Source organism: Argentina silus (assembly GCF_951799395.1).
Source record: "Argentina silus genome assembly, chromosome: 1".
Lineage (NCBI taxonomy): Eukaryota > Metazoa > Chordata > Actinopteri > Argentiniformes > Argentinidae > Argentina > Argentina silus.
The window spans coordinates 30,778,905-30,803,753 of record NC_139655.1 but is presented as its reverse complement, the minus strand read 5'-3'; the positions used below and the strand labels follow the sequence as shown (position 1 = coordinate 30,803,753).

At 46.6% G+C, this 24,849-nt stretch overlaps 1 protein-coding gene across 1 annotated transcript in view; it reads left to right on the top strand.

Annotated features, from left to right (window-relative positions):
- dennd4c (DENN/MADD domain containing 4C) overlaps window positions 1-24,742 on the top strand; it is a 38,065-nt gene extending 13,323 nt beyond the window's left edge. Inside the window, exons 2-34 of the mRNA XM_083676298.1 lie at window positions 877-1,187; window positions 5,696-5,948; window positions 6,279-6,348; window positions 7,330-7,499; window positions 7,647-7,888; window positions 8,018-8,084; window positions 8,237-8,295; window positions 9,260-9,404; window positions 9,715-9,890; window positions 10,004-10,104; window positions 10,421-10,639; window positions 11,205-11,350; window positions 11,592-11,630; window positions 11,976-12,106; window positions 12,653-12,785; window positions 14,112-14,318; window positions 14,466-14,594; window positions 15,731-15,878; window positions 16,022-16,171; window positions 16,359-16,484; window positions 16,727-16,867; window positions 16,991-18,126; window positions 18,287-18,482; window positions 18,713-18,810; window positions 18,907-19,082; window positions 19,848-20,033; window positions 20,205-20,376; window positions 20,711-20,821; window positions 20,954-21,091; window positions 21,278-21,395; window positions 21,697-21,850; window positions 22,008-22,072; window positions 22,392-24,742. Of these exons, the coding sequence (XP_083532424.1) occupies window positions 889-1,187; window positions 5,696-5,948; window positions 6,279-6,348; window positions 7,330-7,499; window positions 7,647-7,888; window positions 8,018-8,084; window positions 8,237-8,295; window positions 9,260-9,404; window positions 9,715-9,890; window positions 10,004-10,104; window positions 10,421-10,639; window positions 11,205-11,350; window positions 11,592-11,630; window positions 11,976-12,106; window positions 12,653-12,785; window positions 14,112-14,318; window positions 14,466-14,594; window positions 15,731-15,878; window positions 16,022-16,171; window positions 16,359-16,484; window positions 16,727-16,867; window positions 16,991-18,126; window positions 18,287-18,482; window positions 18,713-18,810; window positions 18,907-19,082; window positions 19,848-20,033; window positions 20,205-20,376; window positions 20,711-20,821; window positions 20,954-21,091; window positions 21,278-21,395; window positions 21,697-21,850; window positions 22,008-22,072; window positions 22,392-22,528 (5,838 nt within the window). The 5' untranslated portion in view covers window positions 877-888 and the 3' untranslated portion in view covers window positions 22,529-24,742. The remainder of the gene's footprint in view (window positions 1-876; window positions 1,188-5,695; window positions 5,949-6,278; window positions 6,349-7,329; window positions 7,500-7,646; window positions 7,889-8,017; window positions 8,085-8,236; window positions 8,296-9,259; window positions 9,405-9,714; window positions 9,891-10,003; window positions 10,105-10,420; window positions 10,640-11,204; window positions 11,351-11,591; window positions 11,631-11,975; window positions 12,107-12,652; window positions 12,786-14,111; window positions 14,319-14,465; window positions 14,595-15,730; window positions 15,879-16,021; window positions 16,172-16,358; window positions 16,485-16,726; window positions 16,868-16,990; window positions 18,127-18,286; window positions 18,483-18,712; window positions 18,811-18,906; window positions 19,083-19,847; window positions 20,034-20,204; window positions 20,377-20,710; window positions 20,822-20,953; window positions 21,092-21,277; window positions 21,396-21,696; window positions 21,851-22,007; window positions 22,073-22,391) is intronic.
- Window positions 24,743-24,849: the final 107 nt, after the last annotated feature.

Sequence of the window (24,849 nt, the reverse complement as noted above, 5' to 3'; positions counted from 1 at the left end):
TCACAAATCTGCCTGGATGGTCCAAAAACAATTAGCCTAGGTGGAAGGCTTGTCTTTTGTCATACAATCACATATCACGTATCAGTGGTTACTTCAAGGGAGAATGGAAGGATGTATTTGACCAGATTTTTCAAAATTGAGCCAGATGATCTTAGGACTAGTCATCTTCTTTGCTGTAGCATAGTGGTCGTGTCTGTCTCAACACTTGGGATGGTAAAGGTTTTTAAATCCCCAAGAAAGAGGAGGCGGACCCCAGTTCTCCAGTTCTTCCAGAGACTGCTTTTTTTTTTTAAAAGACTTGTGTGTCCTCTTGATTTATGCTGGCAGTGGCGTTTTCATGCATTCCTCTCGTCACCACCACTCTCCTCTCGTCACTCACTAGTCAAAGTTCTAACTCTCTCCATGTCTCTCTAGGCCTGTAAGGTGATATACAGTGAAAGGAGTGTTTGGGAACAAACCCAGTCCCTTCACACCAGTTTTGTCATTTCTTAGTTTGTTAGTGGCTGTATAGGGCTAAACTGTTGAGGCACTGGCTCACTGTCTGACACAGGCTATCATTCAGGAATCCGTCTGTGTGTTTGGAGGTACAGCACATGTTGAAACAGTGATATAAGGATTATCTCTATGGCAGCACCTTCACTGCAGCAATAATGTCCACATTGGTGTCTATTGCCAGTTCTCCGAGCCCCAATGTGTTCTATGGTGGGTGGTCCCGAAGCCCAATTGGAAGGCTGGGGGAGCCGTCGCTATTTAGCTTCTACTGATCTGATCTGCAAGCACTGAAGGTGCAGGGGCCAGAGATTGTTTCTGGACAGGAACTGTGCCCCATTACTCACCTTTTTAAACCTTATTTCCCCCCTCCTTCTCCTTTCCCAGGCACGCCCAGCCATGATCGAGGACAACGGTCACCGTGTGACTGACTACTTTGTGGTAGCCGGGCTGACGGACAAGTCCACCCCTCTGGAACAGGACCTGTCAGAGACCAAGTCCAGCGGGCCCAAAGCTCCCATCACCGACCTGGCCGTCATCAACAAGTCGGCAGGTGAGACGGTGCCAGAGGGCTTCACCTGCATTGAGACCACCTACAGTGGTCAGCAGGCCAACCTCAACCATGGCAGCCTCAAGAGCCCTGAGCTCTTCCTCTGCTACAAGAGGGGCCGTGGGAAGCCCCCGCTCATCGACATTGGGTAAGTGTGTGTGTGTGTGTGTGTGTGTGTGTGTGTGTGTGTGTGTGTGTGTGTGTATGTGTGACAGTAGCCTTCAGTAGAGCTGCAAACTAATTTGATCCTAAATCCCATTTAATAATGACACTAAGGATACAGTATTATAGTAGCTATGGTTTTATAGCCCCTCTGCCTGATACTGCCTAGATTATACAGTGTTTGCAGTGTTATTTGCTCTTTTGAATTGAATGCATTCCCATTTGTGAAATGAATCATTTAATTTACGTGGCATTTATGTCTCCTTATGAAAGAAAGAAAGAAAGAAAGAAGAAAGACTGTTTATTTGCCATGCAATCAATTCACATCAATTGTTGATGTGAATGGGTCTTTTTGCACACACACCCCCCGAGACCGGTCCGCCCCCTCTCTATGTATCTGCAAGAGTAGCCAACAGTGTTTCATATCAGGACATTGTTAGTTCAGATGGAAATCAGACCAGTTTGTTGGTGTTTTTCATTAGGCCAGTTTAGTGGATTGCTGAAATACTTGCAACTCTCTCTCTCTGTCTGTATATACTATATATACACTATATATACACTCACCGGCCACTTTATTAGGAACACTATACTAATACTGGGTAGGGCCTCCCTTTGCTCTCAAAACAGCCTAAATTCTTTGTCACATTGATTCCACAAGATGTTGGAAACATTCCTTTGAGATTTTGGTCCATGATGACATGCACATTTTTCAGGTGCACTTTCCAGCTGTGAATCTTCCATTCTACCACAAAGGTGTTCTTCCCAAAGGTGTTCTATTGGGTTCAGATCCGGTGACTGGGAAGGCCACTGAAGAACACTGAACTCATTGTCATGTTCATATAACCAGTTTAAGATGACTTTTGCTTTGTGACATGGTGCGTTATCATGCGGGAAGTAGCCATTAGAAGATGGGTAAATTGTGGCCATGAAGGGATGCACATGGTCAGCAACAATACTCAAATAGGCTGTGGCATTCAAGCGATGATTGATTGGTATTAACGGGCCCAAAGTGTGCCAAGAAAACATTCCCCACACCATTACACCACCTCCATTTCTCTCTCTCTCTCTCTCTCTCTCTCTCTCTCTCTCTCTTCCACTCTTCCTAGATCACCAACGTCAAACTGGAGTTTCCAGTTACTTGACAAATGTTTTGAAAGGTTTAATGAAGCCTTCATACACCCTTTATAAGTTCTCCATAGATGTTTCTCAAGTCATTTATAAGCAAATGCCATGCTATTTGAAGGGTGGCCATTTGTATCAGCAAATCACTTTTATATCAGCCTTGGGTAAGCAATATAATATTATAATATAATATAATATCAATATATCGATATCAGCCTTTGTGAAGCATCTGATAACTATAAGAGAACTTTGAAGTTTAAAATAGGACATATCTTTTTGTATATTACCACTGATATGAGGATAATATCTAGCGAAGAATATTGTGAATAATTTAACCTTGTGACAGATTTGACTTTCAACGCAGTGTCATTACTGAGATTTTCGGTTGTTAAGTCGGTTGTACTGTCGTCCATGTGGAACTCACATGGCCCTGCAACCCTCACTGAGTTAAGTATAAACAACAGATCAAATGTCAAGTGTTTCCTCAGAGAAATTACACCATCATACTCTGGCTGTGTGTGTGTGTGTGGAGGGGGCACTTAGACATCTAGGAGTGGAGAAAATATAATCAGACTGCACTTAAGAGATTCCAACATGACATTATTACCTAAACTCAGGAGACATTGATTCTATTTGTTGGCAAGCTGCCTTTGGTTTTGTAAGATGGACGGATGGGCACACAGTGGCACAAAACCTAAGCCCTTAATCAATGGCCCAAGGTTTCATCTCGAAGCTACTGTAGCTAGCTTTCACAATCTTATTCATGTCATTATTTTAAAGAGATACCATCCCATTTTATCTTAACAGAATGTTACTCCATATAGGTAATATCCACAGGGTGAAAAACAACAAACCTTCTTTTGAGAAAAGCTGAAGCTTAGTGTTAGTAATAGTGGAGTGATTTTGTGTATGAGTCTGGGTCAATAGACATGTCATGGACTGCTGGCCCCATTAGGTGTTGCACCCTGGGATTGTTACAGTGGCTGCCTCTGATGTTGGAGGGGTCCAGTTCAAGTTGGACATAAATATATGGCTCTGTGCTGTCTATCCATCTTTGCCCTTGGCTGATGGATATTCCACATGCCATTTATCCGTCCGAGAGCCTCATCATAAGAATGGCTGAGAAAACCGACCGGCATCTATAAAATATTCATCCTTCCTTCTGCTATCCTCGGCTCTGGAAATCCAATTTCCTTGCCTGGGCCTCAGTGTTTCACGACTGACTGTTCCCATTGGGACTTGTTTTTGTGTGTTAATTAGGCTTTGCTGGCGCTTGTCCTCATGGCCTGTTGTAAGTGTCTCTGCTGCCCTTGGTAATGAATGGTGTGCTGGCTGCCAGAGAGCATGAGGCCCTCAGACCTGTGTGTCTTCCTCATGTCATATAAAGTGCCCCCCCCTCTTCTCCTGTGACCTTCTCAAGATTCCACTGGCTTTGCGGTTTGGTACAAAGGGGGCAAGTCTCTTGGCTGTGCCTATGCTGTGGGAAGATACAGGGTGCACTGCAGCATTTTTGGCTTTGATGTGTTTAGGCATGCAGAGAGGTAGTGTAAGAATCATAGCAGTATGCTGAAATCTAATAAACACGCATATCGCACTAAAGATAAGCACACAATACATAGCCCAACCCTAGCTCAGGCAGCGGATGTTAACCTCTCCTTGTTGTGTAAAGCTTGAACACATTGGTTAGCTACAGTACCTACTTAATGTGCCATTTCCCTTTGCTCTCTCCTGTCCGGGAGGTTGAAATGAGTCATCTACGTCTGACTCTAACCACACAGCACAGAGAGGCCGACCAGGAAGAGCTCTGTTTAGAGGACGGTGTGACTCACTGAAGACTCTATGGAAAACCAACTTTGTCCCTATGATACAGGCAGTGCTGACCACAAACGTAGCCTCCCTTTAAATACTGTAAGCTAGCAAACTTCTGCTTCACAAATAGAAAACCATGATTACCAGTTATCATGTATATTTTCTCTGAGAGGAGTCAAGTTGACATTGGTCTCTGCTTTGCAGTTCATGTAGAGCTTTTAACTGCATTGAACAAAGGAAAAGCTTTGTATGAGCCTTTAAAGCAATGCAGATCACATAACACACCTGGTTGCAGTGCAACTTACTGTTTATTGAGTGTGGTTTAGGCCTAGACCAGAGGGCCATGCAGAGACAAATCTGTACAGCCTAGACCTTGTTTTGACAATGAGTGAAGAGATTCTGCAACGACACCTGTGTGAGAGGAAGTCTGACTTGTCTGTGACATTGAGCTACAGAAGTCTGGTTTGTTCACTTAAGAGGTTATGGAGGGGGCTGAACGAGAAACTAGACACTCTTTTGTGAGATGAAACGTCTGATATTCCCTCCACCAATGGAAAAATATCCACTCTTTCCCTTTTCGTTTTTGCTTTCACTGCATGTTTTTGTTTTGTTTTTATATGACATTCTGAGGGGCAGACAGATGTGGGTGGGATTCACCACACTGAATTTGTTCCCGTCTTTTATGTTTGGGTTTGGGTAGGGTTAGGGTTCAAAACTAGGTCTATGTATCATGCAAACAGATTCTAAAACCTTTGAATTTCCCCTCAAAAAAACATTGATAAAAAGCCTATTGAAATCCCATGGGAGTGTTTTGCAGTAGGTCAGACAGACTCAGTGCAGAGAGAGAGAGGCCTGGTCCAAGCACTGTCTGTATGTGTAGGCACTGGGCATGAGTCATTCCCCTGCCAGCACTTTGCACCACTCTGCTATCTGCCATTTCAGCTTCCTTGCACTTTGTTGACGCTCTGGCCTTTTGAATGCAGGTCAAAGGGTAGCCGCATGGGCAAAGGCATGACTCTCTTTCTCTGTCTGATTGCTTTCCCCCTCTCTTTCTCTCTCTGTCGGGTGTTTAACAGTGCAAAAACATATTCCCAACTTCAGTTTCACTTCACTCCAAGTCCAACACTCAGAGAGTTTACTATTGCTGCCTGCTGGACAGGTACAATATGGCCTCATGCTTGGTCTCAGAGACAGAAATTAAGATGTTGTAGAACATAGAGGTATGCAGACTTGCAGTCTACTGCCCACTGACTGCACAGTACAGTATGTACATGGCCAGGCCTTGTGAAACTTCTCAAGGTTAACTCAGCTAGAGCCCTCCCACTCCATTTTGCTACAATGTCATGGGGATTTTATTGTCCATTGTTTAGCTCTCATACAAAGTAAAGTTCTTGGAGGTGGAAAAGGTGTGTGTGTGTGTGTGTGTGTGTGTGTGTGTGTGTGTGTGTGTGTGTGTGTGTGTGTGTGTGTGTGTGTGTGTGTGTGTGTGTGTGTGTGTGTGTGTGTGTGTGTGTGTGTGTGTGTGTGTGTGTTTCTAATGGCTTACATTGTTGTTTGCGTCAGAGTGCTCTACGAGGGAAAGGAGCGGCTCATCCAGGGCTGTGAGATCATCCAGGCCACCCCGTACGGCCGCTGCGCCAACGTCAACAACAGCTCTGCCACCTCACAGCGCATCTTCATCACCTTCCGCCGCGCCCCGCCCGTCCAGCCCCAGAACTCCCTGGCTGTCACAGACATCTGTGTCATCGTCACCAGCAAGGGCGAGACACCCCCACACACCTTCTGTAAGGTGGACAAGAACCTCAACTGTGGCATGGTGAGTTAGGCCAATGGTGCAAATAGTGTTTATGCACATCAACATTTGGCACCAGAGTTGAAAATATACAGTTACAAAAGATACAAAATATTAGGTAGCCTATTGTTTGCTTGCTTCACTTTATCTTTAGGCTTTAGTGATGGTCACACAAGGTTTTGACCAACATGGTCTTTGTCAGGTGATCATTATCATACAATTCTGATGCTCTATTTCTCAGCTTGCAGTAATGTTGAATTCAAAAGAGTTGGAAGCAGACACTTCACTTTTCAGTTGAAATACAATATGACATTCATTTGGGCCCAATGCCATGCCTTTGTTTGTCTCCTCCAGTGGGGCTCCAGTGTTTTCCTGTGCTACAAGAAATCAGTGTCTGCGTCCAACTCCATCAATTACAAAGCCGGTGAGTCTTACGCATGTCTCCCCTCCCCTATCATAAGATCTACTTTGAAATCACAAAGCATCCATATAGAGTTTAGAGAAGTGCACTGCCTCACACAGGAATGTCTCACGGCTACTCAGAACTCCTAACACAATTACCAGTGTTCCTCATTGGCATTCCGAAGTGTTATATCTGTGGGCCAATTATTTCAAATTGAAAAACAAGATGAAAGCGATGGCAGTGTGTGTCTGCAAGTGGCCTTTTATTATTTATTTTATTTGTTTTTTGTCACCTCAAAGCCCTCCCAACAGAAGCATATGCAGAATATACATTTGCATGGCATGCAGGAGAAGCATTGCTAATCATACCTGGTATTTCTCTGCTGAAGTGTGACATTCTGAACCACATTCCGCAGCCCCTAGTCTGTCGTAGTTTATGGAATATATATAATTGGTATCCCACCATGCATTGCTCTTCATGCCTGGCCCGATGTTGCTCCTTTCTAAGGCCAGTGCAGGGTGTTGGCTGAGACAGGAACCCCGGCTCAGATATACACACACACACACACACACACACACACACACACACACACACACACACATACATACACACACACACACACACACACACAGGCTTTATCTCCACTAAGCCTTCTTCCTGGGGGATGAAGTTGTTTTCTCATCATAGACAGCAGCACTTCCTACCCCGCCTGATGTTGCGGTCGCTGTGTATGTGCATGCATTTGTGTGTGTGTGTGTGTGTGTGTGTGTGTGTGGTGGGTAGGTGTGTGAGAGTTTCCCTGACCTTAACAAAAGGGCAAGGTGGACAACACATTGATCAACAAAGTAGCTTTTCTCTTAAAATGATCTCCATCTCAGCTCTCTGGAAGATTCATTTAAAGGTCTGATGAATGAAAAGGTTGATCTGATTCCAACAATCAACATCCCTCCTTCTTCATCTCCTCTCATCCACTCCCTCATCCTGCCTTCTCTGCTCTTCCAGGCCTCATCTTCCGTTACCCAGAGGAAGACTACAAGTCCTTCCCTCTTTCTGAGTCCGTGCCCTTGTTCTGCCTGCCCATGGGAGCCAAGATAGAGTGCTGGGCTCCCAACACACGCTACCCTCTGCCTGTGTTCTCCACCTTCGTCTTGACCATCTCCTCTGGAGAAAAGGTGTGTTAAGGATCTCTTTTAGTTCTCTCTTCAGATCTGTTTTCTGCATTACCAGTGTGTGTGTGTGACATAACCTTGGTCTAAAAAATATATACAGGATTATACAGGACTGAGTCTGTCTGTCTGTCTGTCTGTCTGTGTGTCCAGGTGTACGGTGCAGCCATCCAGTTTTATGAGCCCTACCCAGTGGACCTGCTGAGTGAGAAGCAGAAGGTGCAGCTGGGCCTCCTCACCATGGTGGAGAAGAAGATGATCCCCAACCGGACAGTCAACACCAACAAATGCATCTGCCTGCTCTCCCGCTGGCCCTTCTTCGAGTCCTTCCGCAAGTTCCTCATGTTCCTCTACAAGCTGTCCGTCTCGGGCCCACACCCGCTGCCCATTGAAAAGTAGGTTGGCGTATTGTCGAGAGGCGGAGGGACGAGGTGGGGGGTTTGTTTGGGGGAGGAGGCGTGGTGAGTGGAGTGTTGGCAGATGTATTGATGTGAGTGTCTGTTTGTTTGTGTTTCCCCCAACAGGCACATCTCGCACTTCATGCACAACGTGTCCTTCCCCTCCCCTCAGAGGCCCCGAATCTTGGTCCAGGTAAGATGTCTGTCTTTTGTATTGTTTTTGGTTTTCTATGGTAGTGGGTGTATGCATATTATGTCTGTATCAACACCTTTTTGTGTAAATGAGTTTGTGATTCTGCCGGTGTCTCAGTGGGATGACATGTCACTTTTTTTTTTCTCCTTCAGCTTTCTGCACACGACACCTTGATGCTCTCTCAGCCTGTGTGTACTCCCTTGCCGCTCAGGTAAGATTGGGTTAGCAGCACAGGCACATTTTAGCTGTAGTTCACTTGAACACATGTGCATAAGTCATAATATCGGCTGTATGTTTAATAAGCAGTGTTTCAAGTCTGGAGACTGGATAGGCTATTCTAGGCCCAGCAACAAGAAGGGGAAAAAGAGCCCAGTTACTATGGCAGAGCATCAACGACAGAGATTTTCCAGAGGAAATAGCGGAGTTATAAAAGCAGTCATCTTTTTGGGTTTTCCTGGCTCACTAATGCAAAACACATTAATCCATGTCAATTTCCCCGAGGTCAAACCCTCATACTTGAAACAGCTATTGGAATGAAATGAGGCTCCATTTCAACATATGTGGGAGGCACTTAACAGTGACATTAATGAGATGGACTTTCCACAATTTGTTATATTAATCTGCCAGGGCTTCATTATGAACGGTTACATGCCACCAATAAGCTTCATAATTACAATTATCCTGCAATGTTCCACCATAAGCAGACTTTTATCCTCTTCAAGTGTATTATTCCATAGAGGAATTTATTATGAACAACACGTATTATGTATATGATCCACTAGGGAACATGAGACACTTCCATATAGCGGGTTATGGCTAATACTGGTCCTGCTGTACTGTGGAACTTGTAGTTCTTAAGATTTGGCTCTGGAATACAGAGTTGCCCCGACTCCCTATGTTAATCATACCATGTCAGTGCACCTGTACCAGGGGAGGCTGGTGGAAGTAGAAATTGGAGGACAGGCTCATTGTAATGCGTGGAATGAGGAATGGTCAAATCAAAGACGTGTACCAGTTACAAACCTCCTGTTTATGATGCCTGCCATCTGACTCAAACCTGTGGCGACCTATCTAACTCTAGTCAAGTCTAATCCCCCCCCTTCTTCTTCTCTGCTCCCTCCTTCCCCACCCCCTCTACACCCCCCCCCTCTCCTCTCACCCCTCTCTCCCCCCAGTGGGGCAGACTACAGTACCCTGCTGATGAACCTGGGCTCTGAGAACTGTGCCACACTGCTGCACTTCATCCTGCTGGAGAGTAAGATCCTGCTCCACTCTCTCAGGCCTGCAGTGCTCACTGGGGTGGCCGAGGCTGTGGTGGCGGTGAGTAGTAAACCCTGCCCCTCACTTAGAACGTTTATTATATTTAGTCATTGAAATGCCTCACCTTGGTGTCGTTTCTAAAAAGGAAAAGGTTTAGAATAAATGAAGTAGATTCTTGCTCTCCGCTGTACATTAGTCCTTATTTTTACCTCCACATTGGCTTACCAAATTACATATTGAGTCTTTTGATGTAAGAACTCATTGTATAGAGGCATTTGTGTATGTTTAAACCCTCTGCAACATCAATGGCATGAAGATGAAGAAGTTCTCCCCAATGATGATGATGTTCTCCATCTCTCTCTCTCTCCAGATGATCTTCCCCTTCCAGTGGCAGTGCCCGTACATCCCGCTGTGCCCCCTCTCTCTGGCTGGCGTCCTCAATGCCCCCTGTCCCTTCATCGTTGGGGTGGACTCCCGCTACTTTGACCTTTACGACCCTCCTCCGGATGTGGTCTGTGTGGACCTGGACACCAACACCATCTACCTGTAAGTACATGTAGGCTTCAATATCAACAATCCCTCTATAACCCTGAATAACCTGAAGCATTTTGTCTTAGTGCTCTTTTCTGCCCGCTCTTACGGCTCCATGTGTCTTGTAGGTCTGATGAGAAGAGGAACAGTACCTGGAAGAACCTCCCAAAGAAGCCCTGCAAGAGCCTGCTCAACTCCCTGACCAACCTGCACCACCAACTGGGCATTGGTATAAACAACAGTTACTTCACCCTATTTCACATCGCAACTGCTTAAAGTCTGGTCATCTACACCCATTTGAAATATAATATTATAGTGATTTGGAGGAATTCTAGGTAGCTAGTTTGCTATGTAAATGCCTGTTTTGGCTGGTGAGTGGTAGCCTAATGCTCTTCTGCAGTGGTGGGCAGCTCCGGTCTTGGAAGGCTGGAATGTTCGCAGGCTTTTGTTGTAGCCCAACCCTAAGGAATAGCATGTACGGCCTCATGACCTTTCTTTTATGTCAAACATATACGTCAATATCCTATATATGGTTGTGTTCGCAGTGCGTCGTACGGCCCAGGAAGGCTTGGCGGTCGAGATGACCCCCATCGAGGCGGACTTCACCTGGCACAAGAAGATGACGGCCCTGGAGATGGAGATCCAGGAGGCCCTCCTGCGCTTCATGGCCAACATCCTGAAGGGCTACCGCTCCTACCTTAAACCCATCACCCAGGCCCCCTCCGAGAAGGCCACCTCCGCTGACTCACTCTACGACCTACAAGGTAGGATCATGGATAATGGATGATTGATTCTGTCTATGTGACATCCAGTGCAAAGTACTCAACGTTTGTTAACAAATGTTGTTAAAAAAAGAAAAACATTAAACCTGGATCCAACATAGTTTCAAGGAAAGATGCCTCTCTGGACTGCCAGTCAAAGTGTTCCTAACAGCCAAATATTGTATTTCCAAGCTCTATTAAGCCTACGTCTGTCAGAAATCAATCATCCATGACATTGGCCATAAAGAGTGTCCACTGCCAAATGTTTCTCGAAAATGGTATCACATCCTTATTTAGATTCTTGTAGGTCAATGGATATTGCAGGACCAGCACAAATAACTTTGGATGTACTGGAAGCTGTCCTGGTCGTTTTGACCTGAATATGTTAGGGTTAAAACAACTTCACTCTCCCCACATAATGCATTCTGAAAGTTATATAGCAATAGTAAATACATTTCCCTTCTTTTACTTCTAACTTGTCAACGCAGTGTTGCCTGTTTACAGAGCGTTTGTGTCATGTTTCCTGTGATATGGAACAGGCACATTGACCTTTGCTCTCCCTCTCCAGGATTCCTGAAGAGCAGGGACCGTGCGCACCAGAAGTTCTACTCCCAGCTGACCAAGACGCAGATCTTCATCCGCTTTATAGAGGAGTGCACCTTTGTGAGCGACAAGGACACAGGCCTGGCCTTCTTTGACGACTGTATTGAGAAGGTGAGCGATCTCCTGGCAAAGAACATGGCTTCCATTGCTGTCACCCCCTCCCCACCCCCCTTCAACAGCTTCAGGGGTTCATTTTTCTAGCCCAGTTTGTGTGATGTTTTCAAAGTTCCCAGTGAAAGAGCTTTTGTTTCATGTTGTTTTATTAGAGAAATGAACATTCCTCTTCTGCGAGACTGAGGAAGCCCAATTTCCTCTGATTCAATCTGTTCTCTTTCACTTGTTCTTCTCGCAGCTTTTTCCCTCCGATAAAGGCACCGACAAGGGCACTAAGGTAACCCCACTCTCTCTCTCTCAACATCATTCAGTTTCAACACACCTCCCTTTCACTGCTGAGTTTTTCATTTGTTTTCATTAGAAGATATTTTGTATCTTGTGTGGGAGCTGTAGAACTATCAGCTACAATATTGCTGGTGAGGTTTTTTCGGCCCTGACTCAGCCAGTAAGACTGTGTTGGAGAGAATGCTGTTTCCCTGTTTGAATACTACTGTGTGTGTGTGTGTGTGTGTGTGTGTGTGTGTGTGTGTGTGTGTGTGTGTGTGTGTGTGTGTGTGTGTGTGTGTGTGTGTGTGTGTGTGTGTGTGTGTGTGTGTCCATGAACATGTCCTCCTCTCCCAAGGTGGAAGGAGAGTCGTCAGAGGACACCAAACTGATGGAGCTGGATGAATCTCAGAAGAGTGAGCACACTGTCTTCGTCATGCCCCCCGAACCCCCAATTGAGGATGGAACTAACCCCCCTGCCCGCTACAGGTGAGACACCCCTAAATACCTGCACCACACACTAACTGACATGTACTGTACACCCAAGATCACCAGTGTGCTTGCGCTGTTTTTACAGTGTAAAACATAGCAATGATCATCTCAAGAGGAATGGAAGGTGCTGAAGGTGGGACTTGTTGTTGTCATAAAAGCTGAAGGTGGGGCGTGTTGTCATAAAAAAGAAACCCTTGTGCTCTCCTCCCTCACTGCAAGGCTAGTGCCCTCCATGTTCATCGTTGGCACCCTACTGCAATTGAGACTAAGCCTAGCTCTGCCCAGAGAGGTGCCAAGCACTCACTGTTCTCTGGCCACTTACGGGAAGCATCATGTCTGTTGGCAGGAAGGACGGCTGCATTGGCTATTGCAACTGTGGATTCATTTTTGTGTGCGTCTCTCACTCTACCCTCCCTCCACCCCTCTTTCCGTCTTTCCCATTGCATCTCTCTCTCTCTCTCTCTCTGTCTGTCTGTCTCTCTCTCTCTCTCTCTCTCTCTCTCTCTCTCTCTCTCTCTGTCTCTCTCTCTCTCTCTCTCTCAGTTATAAGAGTTTCCCTCGGTTGAGGATGGAACTGTTCGACCGGCCCAGGGAGTTAAGACAAGCACTGAGTTGCAGAGCAGCAGGGGCCAGTCTGTCCAGCAGCCCTGCCCTGTTGGCCAAGAGGACCAAGCAGGTGGGACACAGTGCACACACACACACACACACACACACACACTATTAGCTAGTTGTCGAACTACTGTCTACATGGCTGGGCATGCAACTTTGTTTACAGTCGAGGCGGGCACACTTCACCAGTGCCTTATAATGATTGGAGAACGTGCAACTGTTGTAACTCATAATGTCAAAAGTCATATTTACTAATGATATAAAATATGAATGGAGGCGGCGCACATCGAAGCATTTACATCTTTGAGTGTCGTTATTTCGGAGACAACTTGGAGTCAAGAATTAACTTTCAAGAAACGAGTGAGGGCATTACTGAGAGCGCGATTTAATGATTTCCATTTCAGTCCGACTTTAAAATTGGCTTGTGAAGTTTGAAGTAAATTTGAATCGAACTTCTCCTGATCAGTCCTGCTCCTTATTCTGGTTATCCCCATAGGAAACTGGCAGCTCTGGCTGTCGCCTCACCAATCAGGAGATAACCATAGTCATGGGTTCTGCTGAGTCATTATTCAGCTCTGCGACGGTTAGAATAAGTCACTCACCAGCAAGTTATTAAAAGTCAGCAGGACAGGCCCTTTCACTTCTGACACTGATGGGCTTTGGGTCAATAACAGAATTCTGCTACTCCAATGGGGTGTTAAACACGAAAGTTGCGGATGACTTCAAAGTCACTGTGCACGTGTCAGGCGTCTCTTTGGACAGAGTTTGAAGAGCGAGAGCGGCGAGTCAGTGGATCTCATTTTCTGGGAGGTGCAGATCAATGGCTAACATAACCCTCCCAGGAACAGGCTTTTTCTGCTTTTCTTTCTTCCTCCTCCACTTGTGTGAGAGGCCAGTGTCTTGTGCAGGTTTATACAGCACTGCTTTACTAGCTACAGACATGTCTGACACCACACACACCACAAATGTCACATACAGATATACCACACACACACACACACACACACACACACACACACTACACATCGGCAGAGAGACAGGACACTGAGGTAGCAGCTGAGCAGTTTGGGAGACCGTCCTCAGAGGCCATAGCAGTATTTTTAGGCCATTGTTCCAGAAAGAGGTTTAGTGGGGAGGGCTTCACCATTCAGAATGTCACATGCACATGCATTGGCCTGACTATGAGGAAATACCACAAGGGCTCCAACTTCAGAGCCAGTTTGCATGAACTCCGCGATTAGATTTCCTCTTTTGTACAGTCAATGTCATACACATTTATTTCCTGGTCAAGTCACATGATCAGGAAAGACATCTGTCGCTGTATTTCATGAACTGTCCCTTTAAATAAAAATGTCTGACCTGTAACCTTCTGTATCAACTGTCTGTCACACAGGAGATCAAGCTGGCCTATAAGATGGCCAAGCGGTTCTACTCCAACCCTCCTCTGTGGGCCAAGTGTCTGTTCAGCCACTGCTACAGCCTGTGGTTCATCTGCCTACCTGCCGGGGTGCGTCTGGCCCAGTCCAAAGTACGAGCCATGCAGCAGGCCTACAACGTCCTCATCAAGATGAGGAGCTCTGAAGTGGAGGTGCTGGATGAGGTGAGACCAGGATAGGTAGATGCGTGCGTGTGCGTGCGCGTGTGCGTGTGCGTGTGTGTTTGCATATGTATGCACAATTACTATGGCCATAGTGATAGAAAAATAATAAGATAGAATGTGCCTTCTCACACTCCCCGTCCCTCTCAGGTGTGTTACCGCGTGGTGATGCAGCTTTGTGGTGTGTACAGTCTACCTGTCCTGGCTGTGCGTGTCCTGGTGGAGATGAAGAAGGCTGGAGTGCAGCCTAACGCCATCACCTACGGATACTATAACAAGGTAATGGACTGAACAACTAGTCAGCTTGCCTACCTTCCCAGGCTTGGTATAAGGTCTATCTAGCCTAGCCATTCTTTTATTTTATTTTATTTTATTTAACCTTTATTGAAACAGGGGAAACACACTGAGACCAAGGCCTCTTTTTCAGGTGCACTCTGTCCACAGTATTTACACAATAACAAAACAACACATAAAAAATACAACACAGTTCAATACAGAAATAAATATATAAAACAATCATAGAAAACCACAATATATCAAGAGTAACAAGCACATCTTTCACCTCAGTTAACACCTAACACATTAGCTTCCACTCTCCCGTTTATGCCACACTGAGGGAACTGTATATTGTAGGTATGTGTACCTGTGGAAGTCGTGCAGTCGCTTACCTCCCCTGCACCCTGTAAGTCCAGATACTCTTGCATTGGCCAGCCCACACTGTTGTCTTGGGATGTTCATTAATTAGTATAAGGTCCATAAATACAAAGTTCGTGCAAATGAAAGAATAACATAATCTTCCGAGGTGGGAAGTTTCCGTTCAAGCAATCCGTGCTTTGTTCTCTCGTGTCTTCCGTATTCCCTCCTTGTTTATTTCCCCTAGGGGACAACTGGCCGGTTGCCACTGCTGTGAACGCCCCTCCGGAGTGAGGTGTGACTTGCATAGTGTCTGCTAGGGTCCTACTTTACTATGTCTTCCCTCTACCTACATCACAACCGTACGACTACTACTAGTACTGCAACATTCTACTAGTACTACAACATTCTACTAGTACTACAACATTCTACTAGTACTACAACATTCTAGTGTGCCTGAACCTAAAGCCATTAAAACTTACAGTACCAACGACTGGGAGCACAAAAGCACACCTGCAGGCTGAAATTAGCCAAAACGTTTCTCAATCTGATTTGCATTTGCAAATAATCTTTGCTGAATTTTGGTCTTCAATGAACCCATAGTGTATTTCACTCTGCAGCCAGAGTTAAAGGGACAGTTCACTCTAAAATGTGAAGTTTGTCAGACGTGTTCAGTATACCTTGTAAGTGATGCCGTACATTTCCACATGAGTCGGTACCATAACTTTAATCATTTTAAGGTACCAAGCATCTGTTCTTTTGTCTCCGCTCAATCTGTCCAGGCTGTTCTGGAGAGCCTCTGGCCCAGCGCCAACCGCAGCGGCCTCTTCATGTGGACCAAAGTGCGGAACGTTGTGCGGGGTGTGGCCCAGTTCAAACAGGCACTCCGTCAGACACCTGCCATGAAAGGACCCACTATAATCACGACAGGTGAGTTGTGAGAGACTGTTACAGAAGCCGTGCCCATGAGAGACAAGCTCAATTACTGTTTTTATTGGGTTTCCGCACCGATAAGCTCCCTATTGAATATGACATGGGACACAGGAAGTGATGTAAGCGTGTTGTCTTTGCAGCGCCGTCAGTGGGCGGCTCAACAAGCACCGACGGAGACAGGCTGAGCCACGGGAGTGCGGACAGCTCCAGCGAGGTCAACGGAGAGGAACATACACTGTTCGCCCGGAGCCTCATTGTAGGGGACGCCACCGATAATCGCTGTAGTAAAGGTACTGTTGTCCTGTGCCCACTCACAACCCCCAGTGACTACACTGCCCTCCCTGAGCTGCACACCTAAATCTTTGTGTGTGTGTGTGTATGTGTATGTGTATGTGTATGTGTATGTGTGTGTGTGTGTGTGTGTGTGTGTGTGTGTGTGTGTGTGTGTGTGTGTGTGTGTGTGTGTGTGTGTCACAGGAGGGCAATGTGATCAGGGCTACGGCTCCAAGGACGAGCTGCATCAGGATGTAGTGGATGCTGCTCGAATAGCTGCCCCCCCGGTCCACACGGACCAGACCAGCATGCCCAAAGCACAGCACAACGGTAACCAAACGGGCATCTCTAGAATATTCTACCATATTATAGAATATTTTCTCGACTTCAGCCTCAGTCATCATGCAATATGTCAGTGTGTTTTCCATTTCAACTAAATCCAATTAGGAGGTAGTTTGTTTTCCATTAAATGGCATCTTGGTTGCTCATTGCACGAACACAGATGTGTGTGTGTGTGTGTGTGTGTGTGTTTGTTTGTGTGTGTTTGACCACATCCCTGCTGATCTCCCCAGGGGGGGACTTGGCTGGCTCAGTGGACAGTGCGGTGGTGGTAGTCGACCCCCCCAGTCCTGTTGACGTGCCTCCACCGGCCCCCAGCATTGTCAAGCTGTCCACTGGGAGCTTCGACACAGCCTCCGGCAGAGTGGAGACTGGTGAGTCCCAAATGTCACTGGAGAAAGCCAGCTGCCCTATGGTGAAATGCTGTATTCCCGGTAATGTTTTTATGGTTAGGCTTGTTGAATCAGCAGACATGTTTGTGTCCCTGTGTACCCTAGGCCCTGGGAAGCTGTTTACTCTGCGCAGTAAGAGTGAGGACGTGGCCCTGCCTGAGGAGGATGATGTCCTGCCCTCTGGTGAGGCCGGGGAGGCTGGGCCCCAGGGGAAGCAGCTGCAGCAGAAGCAGCGTCAGAAGGCCTTCTCAGAGCGCAGCTGCAGCTTCAGTGCAGAGAGCCGTGCCGGCATGCTGCTGGAGAAAGGTGTGGACAACATCGCCAGCCGCATGGGAGCCGACGCCCGCATCCTTGCTGCGGCCCTGTCCGGTGGCAACACCCCGCCCCCGAGCGCCGCCAAAGCCTTATTCAAAGACCTGGGGGAGGAGCCAGAGAAGGGGAGGAGCCCGGCGCTGGGGAAACTGTCCGAAGAGGAGTGGCCGACATTAGATATGCCCACACTTGAGGAAGGGGAGGTGGACCTTGATAAGGAAGAGGAAGGGCCTGAAGGGGAGAGGGAGGAGGTGGCAAAAGGGGAGGATGAGATATTTCTTCAGGGGGAGGAGGATGAAGAGGGAGAGGCTGGGAGTAAGGGGGCTACCCTGGAGAGGGAGGATGTGGAGGTGGGTGCTGACCCCCTCTCCCGGCTGGTTTCGGAGAGTGAGGAGTCAGCCTCTGTTACTAGCCAAGAGCCCCCGCGCTCTCTGCCTGCCATCGTATCCCGCAACCTGGCCGACGAGATCGAGATGTACATGAGCCTGCGCAGCCCGTTGGGAGCCAAGTCCTCCAGCATGGAGCTCCACCAGAGCCTTGGAGACGCCACCGACTCTCCCCCGCCCAAGCAGCCCCTGGAGCGGAGGTCCAGTCTCCCCGTTCCCCCCGTCAAACCTCCATCCAGCTCACCTGGGGACACACCCAAACGCAGCCCCGCCGCTGTCACACGCTCCAAGACCTTCGCCGTCAAGTCCAAGACTGCCGCATCCAGCCCGGGTCAGAGGTCGTCCTCTCTGACGGCGTTGGTCAAGTCATCCCAGAGCGGCTCGCTGGGCTCCGTCATCAACTCCATCTCCAGCATGAAGATGGACGCCCTGCTCTCAGGACCCAAGATGGACGTGCTGAAGTCGAGCATGAAGCAGGCGGCTAACGTAGCCAGCAAAGTGTGGGGGGTTGTGGCTTCAGCCTACTCCTACTCCGACGACGAGGTGAGTGTGAACCACACATGGAGAAAACAAGAACAGTCCAGTGTGCAGGAGTCTCTTTTTTTCCCACAATTATTCCCATACCAGTTAGGTGCCAGTTTGCATTTAAAATGAACCTACTGTAGTAAAGTAAAGAAATCATCCTTCCCCTCTCCCTACCAAGGATGAGCTGGCCCAGGGCGGGGGGAATTTCCCTGCCAGGATGGATGAGCACCTCCTGTCTGGAGGTGGGTGGGGAGACAGCCCCACACACAGAGGCCCCATCCCAGGCCTGGTGTCCAACGGCCTGGCCCAGAGCAGCACCAGCCTGGGGAGCAGCAGTGGGAGCAGCGACACGGGGAGAGGGACACACCTTACACGTAAGCACAAACACACACACACACACACAAACTAGCACAATAGGCACAAACTAACACACACACACACACTGAGAAAGTGAGCATAAATACATGATTATTGAAGCATTGCATGAAGCTCGATTGAGAATACAAACAGACTGCCGTATACTCTGTATACAAGATCAATCCATCTACTGTATATAATATATTTTATAGTTTGTGTCAGTGTATTCCTTTGTGTTTGTGTGTAGATCTGACTCCAGGAAGACCAGGCAGAGGTCCAGACTCTGAGCAAGGATCTTCCCACCACGCTAGCACCTCCAGCATCTACCAGAACTGCGCCCTGGAGGTGACACACACACACACACACACACACACACACGTACAGTACCTTTTCTGTGCGATTGATATTTGATGTGCGTGGGGGGGGCTGTGTGGCCTTTAGGTGCTGATGTCCAGCTGCTCTCAATGCCGCTCCTGCGAGGCCCTAGTGTATGACGAGGAGATCATGGCCGGCTGGACAGCCGACGACTCCAACCTCAACACCACCTGCCCCTCCTGCCGCACCCCCTTCCTTCCCTTGTTACATGTGGAGTTCCACGACCTACGCACCACAACTGGGTGGGTGTCTTCCTCTGCGTGTCGCCCTCAATCTGCCCTTAGCCGGCTTTCCACAGCAGGGCTTACATCGTGCGTGCCAGTGTGTGCCAAGGCCAATTGCTTTTCCACAGTCACTCCCACGCTTCAACAGGGCTACTACTCCAGACCTATCCGGTGCTTATATCTTGGGCTTTTAGCCTCCTGTTCCCCCCTGGTCCTTATGAGGCCAAACAGGGCTAGGGGCACGGTTTATAGTGAGTGCAGGATATTCTTATCATCCAGTGCTTTAGTTGGCTAGCAAACTTGGTGGGTGCCAAGCATAATCCAAGTTAGGTCGCTGTTACTACACAATCAAATTGATTTGAAGAGTGTTTTTTACAAATACAATTGTCATAAAGTGCTTAAGTTACCAGAAACTTTGAATTCAGAGAATTTGATGTCTCCATAGCTCGCCACCTTATGAACTGCAGAATGTAAACAAACTGGAGGTCGTACAGGCCGGGACTAGAAAGCCCAACTGTGGAAATTCAAACAGGCTTGTTCACTAGCCTCAACCAGGCTTTGAGCACTAGCTGGCCGCTAGTAAGCCATGTCATGTACTGACACCGCTATCGAAAAAGTGGTTATTGACTCATAATCTATTTTGGTAATGAAGATGTCCAAATACGATCAAAAAAGGTCTATTAAACATTATTATATTATATACATTTTTGGGGATATCCAGACCCTACACAAAGCCAGTTGATGTTCTGCCCTTCTTCATAGTGTTTGATTTCTCCCTTGTAGGTTCTACCTGAAGCCCAGTGCGTCAAGAGACAGCGTCCACAGCGCCAGCACCCAGCCCATAGCGACCGGCTCGGCCGAGGTCAAGGTGGGGGGTGCAGGGGACGCCCAGGACCTCGCCAGCTTCCCAGAATCCTCAGAGGAGCAGTCAGGGGAAGCCCCCACCCACCAGGCCACCACACCCATGAGGTCTGCTAAAAAATTGCCTGTCTATACTTCCCTGACAACTGAAATTATCAAGTCACATAGCATCTTATTTGGTGTTTTGGTATAGATATGGAGCATGGATGCACATCCAAATGATGCCAATGTGAAGCTTTGATAACCTGGTGTGTGTAATCATATATTGTGTTGTTTTAGTCTGGTGCCGGAGCCGGTGCAGTCGGACCCCCTGGGAGCGGGGAAGAGGGGCTCATCTCTGACGCGCAGTAACAGTGTGGGCGGACCCCTGCAGAGCCTGGACTCCTCCGTCCAGAAACCCGGACACGGGGTCTCCACCACCAGCCTGCCCTGCAGCCTGCACGAGGCGTCTGTGAGTAGCACCATCTAGGAATTCCCCGCGACGTTCCCACAATTTTAACTTGAGCGTCTTATCCCAACATCCCTTCCATGTGCAAACAACAACAACATTCTCCCAACATTGACTTTCATTAAGATACATTTTTTACAGTTACAAAACTGAGGAAAACTGCAAGTTAGGACATATTCAGTCCCTTTGGATATGGTACTGTCTCAAGTGGAAGTAGTAGTGAATGGATGTTCAGTGTATGTGTGTGGGCAACAATAGCTGTATTGTACGGAGGTCATAAGCGGGAGGAGGGTGTTATGCAACATTTGACTGAAGCCCTCTGTGTGTGTTATCCTAGGATGGCCTGGGACAGAAGAGGCCCAACCCCAAGCCTGTGTCTGTGCCCTACCTCAGTCCCCTGGTGCTGCGCAAGGAGCTGGAGACCCTACTGGAGAATGAGGGAGACCAGGTAACACACACACACACACACACACACACACAAACCTCTACCTGATTGATGATAAATTAACTGATTACCCTACCTTTTTAAAAAGACAATACTCAATATTGTTGATACAGTTAATTGATTTTGTTCCATCAGGTTATCTACACCAACAAGTTCCTGAGCCAGCACCCCATCATCTTCTGGAACCTGGTGTTCTACTTCCGCCGCCTGGACCTACCCAGTAACCTGCCTGGTCTCATCCTCACCTCAGAACACTGCAACAATGGAGTACAGGTTAGTTGGAGCATTCTCTCTCTGTCTTTCTTTTTCCTCTCATTTCAGTTAGCTTTATTAGCATGACTTACATTGTAGTTAATATTGCCAAAGTAAATGGTAATAATAACCACAGTAAAATAAATACTCATAAAGCACTGCTCTCACTGCTCTCTTGTGTGCGTGTGTGTGTGCATGTGTGTACAGCTCCCCCAGACGTCCCTCTCTCAGGACAGTAAGCAGGTGTATGTGCAGCTGTTGTGGGACAACATCAACCTGCACCAGGAGCCTGGGGAACCCCTTTACCAGCTCTGGAGGACCCTGTGTGAGTTTAAACACACACACACACACACACACACACACACACACACACACACCGCATATAAAGGGTGATCTTTTTGCGCCACAAACAAGCAGTAACTACTTAATAATGTAGTATGACTAATTTCTATATCAGTTCTGCTTGTACAAATTCAAATTACCATTTCATGCAACATTTCATTTTGTTCTGAGAGCATCACCTCCACACTACCCAGACAATCACATATGCTTATGAATGATTAATCTCAGTTATCTCTATATCAAATGGGGTAAGTCCTTAACAGTGTACACTTGTTGTTTCCCAGTGGAGAAGAAGGGGACCCTAGCCCCCACGGACCACCAGGAGACACGGACCCTCCTCAACACCATCGTCAGGAGCATCCAGACCAACGACGTCTATGGTCCCATCAACCTGCTCCTCCGGGAGGTCAAGAGGCACCCTGAGGTCAAACGCCAAAGGTCAGTAGTACCTTCAGTTGATCACATGGCCCATTTAGTTATTTTGCAGTTTCTTTGCAGCATGTTAGTTGTTCAGTCCTTGTAGACAATAGACTCTGGTGGACTTCTCTGTCTCCCTCCCTCTCTCTCTCTCTCTCTCTCCCTGTCTCTCTCTCAGGAGTATCTATAGGGAGATCCTGTTCCTAGCACTAGTGGCATTGGGCCGGGAGAACATTGACGTGGGTGAGTGATTGACATCATGGCACAATCACTCGTTTGAGACAAAGATACAGATGTTTTTCTTTGTTGTTGGAAAAAGGCATACATTTTTTGTGAATATAAACTGTAAATTCATAGCAAATAATTAGCAAATAACAAAAAAGGTGGAGCATAAAGAATTTGGCTAAGGTTCAATTTGGCTCCAATCAACCAGTGACTTTTACTAAAGGTCATCTTGACATGCAACAGATTCACATCCCTGATGTGTATAACCATGGTTACTAAGCCTCAGTCACTCGATATGCATCTGTCTGATGAGCTGTTTCTCCTGGTCTCTCCACAGAGGCCTTTGACAGTGAGTACCGCCTGGCTTATGAAGAGCTGAGCCAAGATCAGCTCAAAGCCCTGCTCTACATCGACCGCCCACCCAACAACAGTGTCCAGTGGTGCCTCAAGTGCTTCGGAGCACCGGTCATCTGAGGGCTCCCTCTGCTGGACAGACAGAGAAGCGGTCCACCTGTGGCCCTTACTCACACGGCAGAGACGAGCTTGATGAGTAGACAGAGGGAAGAAGTAAACTGGATGGGTGGGGCAGGGTGTAAGGGAGAATTGAATTTTGTACAGAGAATTTCTACATCTTAATATTGCCCAAAGATGGTACTTTTTATCCCTCTCCTGAAAGCCTTTTTTTTTTTTTATCGGTTTGCCTCCTGCTTCTCGCAGCTTTTCCATGGGTCCGCCTGTAACCTGTTATTTATGTCAATTGCTTGGAAAGCATGGAGGAGAGCCTTGTCAGTCTTGAAATTGTGTGTCTTTACAGACGGTGTATAGAATGATTGTCGGTTGTACAGTGTGTGTTGATTAGTCCCTTAAGAGAGTGTGTGTGTGTGTGTGTGTGTGTGTGTCTGTGTGTGTCTGTGTCTGTGTGTTAGTCACTGCCCAATCCAAGAATAGCCTTGTACTAGCTCTGTCTGTTTGTCCCAGGATGTGCTCCAACAACCCCGGAAAATTGCCTGTTGACAGAACACTGATCGTCACTGTTCGTATGTGCACTTTTAGAAAACAGCATCTCTTAGAATATCAGTCCATAGTTCTCTTTTTGTATATATTTTTCTACATGGGGGAAATTTGGAAACTAGGGTTGCCTTTTCAATGTGAGGAATCTTGATACCTTGATGATTTCTACAGATTCAGTCTTAACGAATGTCATGTCATTGTGTTTGTCTCAATGCAATTGTTGGAGAACTAGGTTTCTCTGTTTGTGTGTAAGTAAATGTTGGATGGGAGCAGACTGAGGTTGCAGACAATCAGTCAGATCAGTTCCAGAACATTCCAAAACCCTGCACTCATGTCTTAAATCATAAACTATAAGAAGTTGTCTTCTTGCAACATTGAAATCCCAATGGGAGAGAATCCGTCGCATAGTCAAATACCTTTAATGTTTGAGGTTCAGCCAGCCATTTGGGGGCAGATATCAACTGTAACCATGAATTGGAAGGGAATTGAGACGCCAAACTACTGAAATGCAGCTCTTTGGTTCTCCCTCCCATCACATGCCTTAAAGCAAGAGAGCTGCTCTCTAACAGGGAAAAAGAAACAATGGCAAAGTTACTGCAGTGCCTCCGTAGTGACAAAAGACAGTCCAACTTGTGTGTTTTTAACAACTTTTTTTTTTTTTAACTGCAACATATACAGTACATGTTCAACTGTTATGGTAATATATGCCTTATCTGTGATTAAAAATCTGCTCACATACTTGCTTGGGTAACTCCTTAATTATAGACTGATGATGATATAGCTCTGGCATAGAAATAAGTCTCCCTTTGAAATCTTAACTATCAAGGGCAACTGCTGTCCACTGAGGACAAGCTAGTTTTTAAGGTGTACATGATAGTACGGTCTGCCTTGATTCATGTTAGCATGCCTTGTGTTTTCCATCGATTTTAAAATGGAAAAGTTGCAAAGGTGAACTTGAACAATGTGTAGCGATGGAGCTTTATATATATGGCACATAAAGGGCTCCTTCATACCAATATGGTAAGTGTATTCAAACAGGAGAAAATATGCCCAGATGACATTCCAGAAAGTATCAAGATTTAGAAACACTGCAACTGCCCTATACACCCACACAAAGTTGTAAGAAAATGGGTGGTGGTAGTGGTCCTTTTCCAGATATGGGAGACTGAAGCTGACCTGTACACACATACTAGATTCTTATTGTAATGTTGTCGGTTTACACGGCTTAGTCCAGATAGGAATCCTCTGTTCTCTTAACAACCTGGAGGTTATTCATTCAACTTAACCACCACAGTCAAATGCACCACTTGTTTATCTCCAAAATCTGATCTTTTGAATACCGGAAATAATCAGTGATCTATTTATTCACCTTATAACACATTATTATTTGGATTGCAGAACATACAGTACATTAATTCTAACTCATAGCTGTGGTGATGTTTATTGACTAACCTCCCATTGTATCTATATAAGCGATTCCACTATGTATGTTATGACATTGTACATTTGAGAATTTCCTCCTGGTTAGAAGCTTATGACATGCTAACCAGATGATGTACAGAAAAGACTGTTCTTTACAAATGGTTGGATCGATCCTTTACCGTCCTGTGGAATGGATGTGAATGTCTCTACACAATTGTGCTGCAATAAATGAGTTGTGACCTGATTAAAAATGAACCCTGTGTCTTGTCTTTTTTTTTTTTTTTTACTGTAATTGCCAGCCAATGTGTGTTTTAAGTGTAGTGTAGTGTTTAGTAGTGTGATGTGTAGGACTGTCTCAGGGA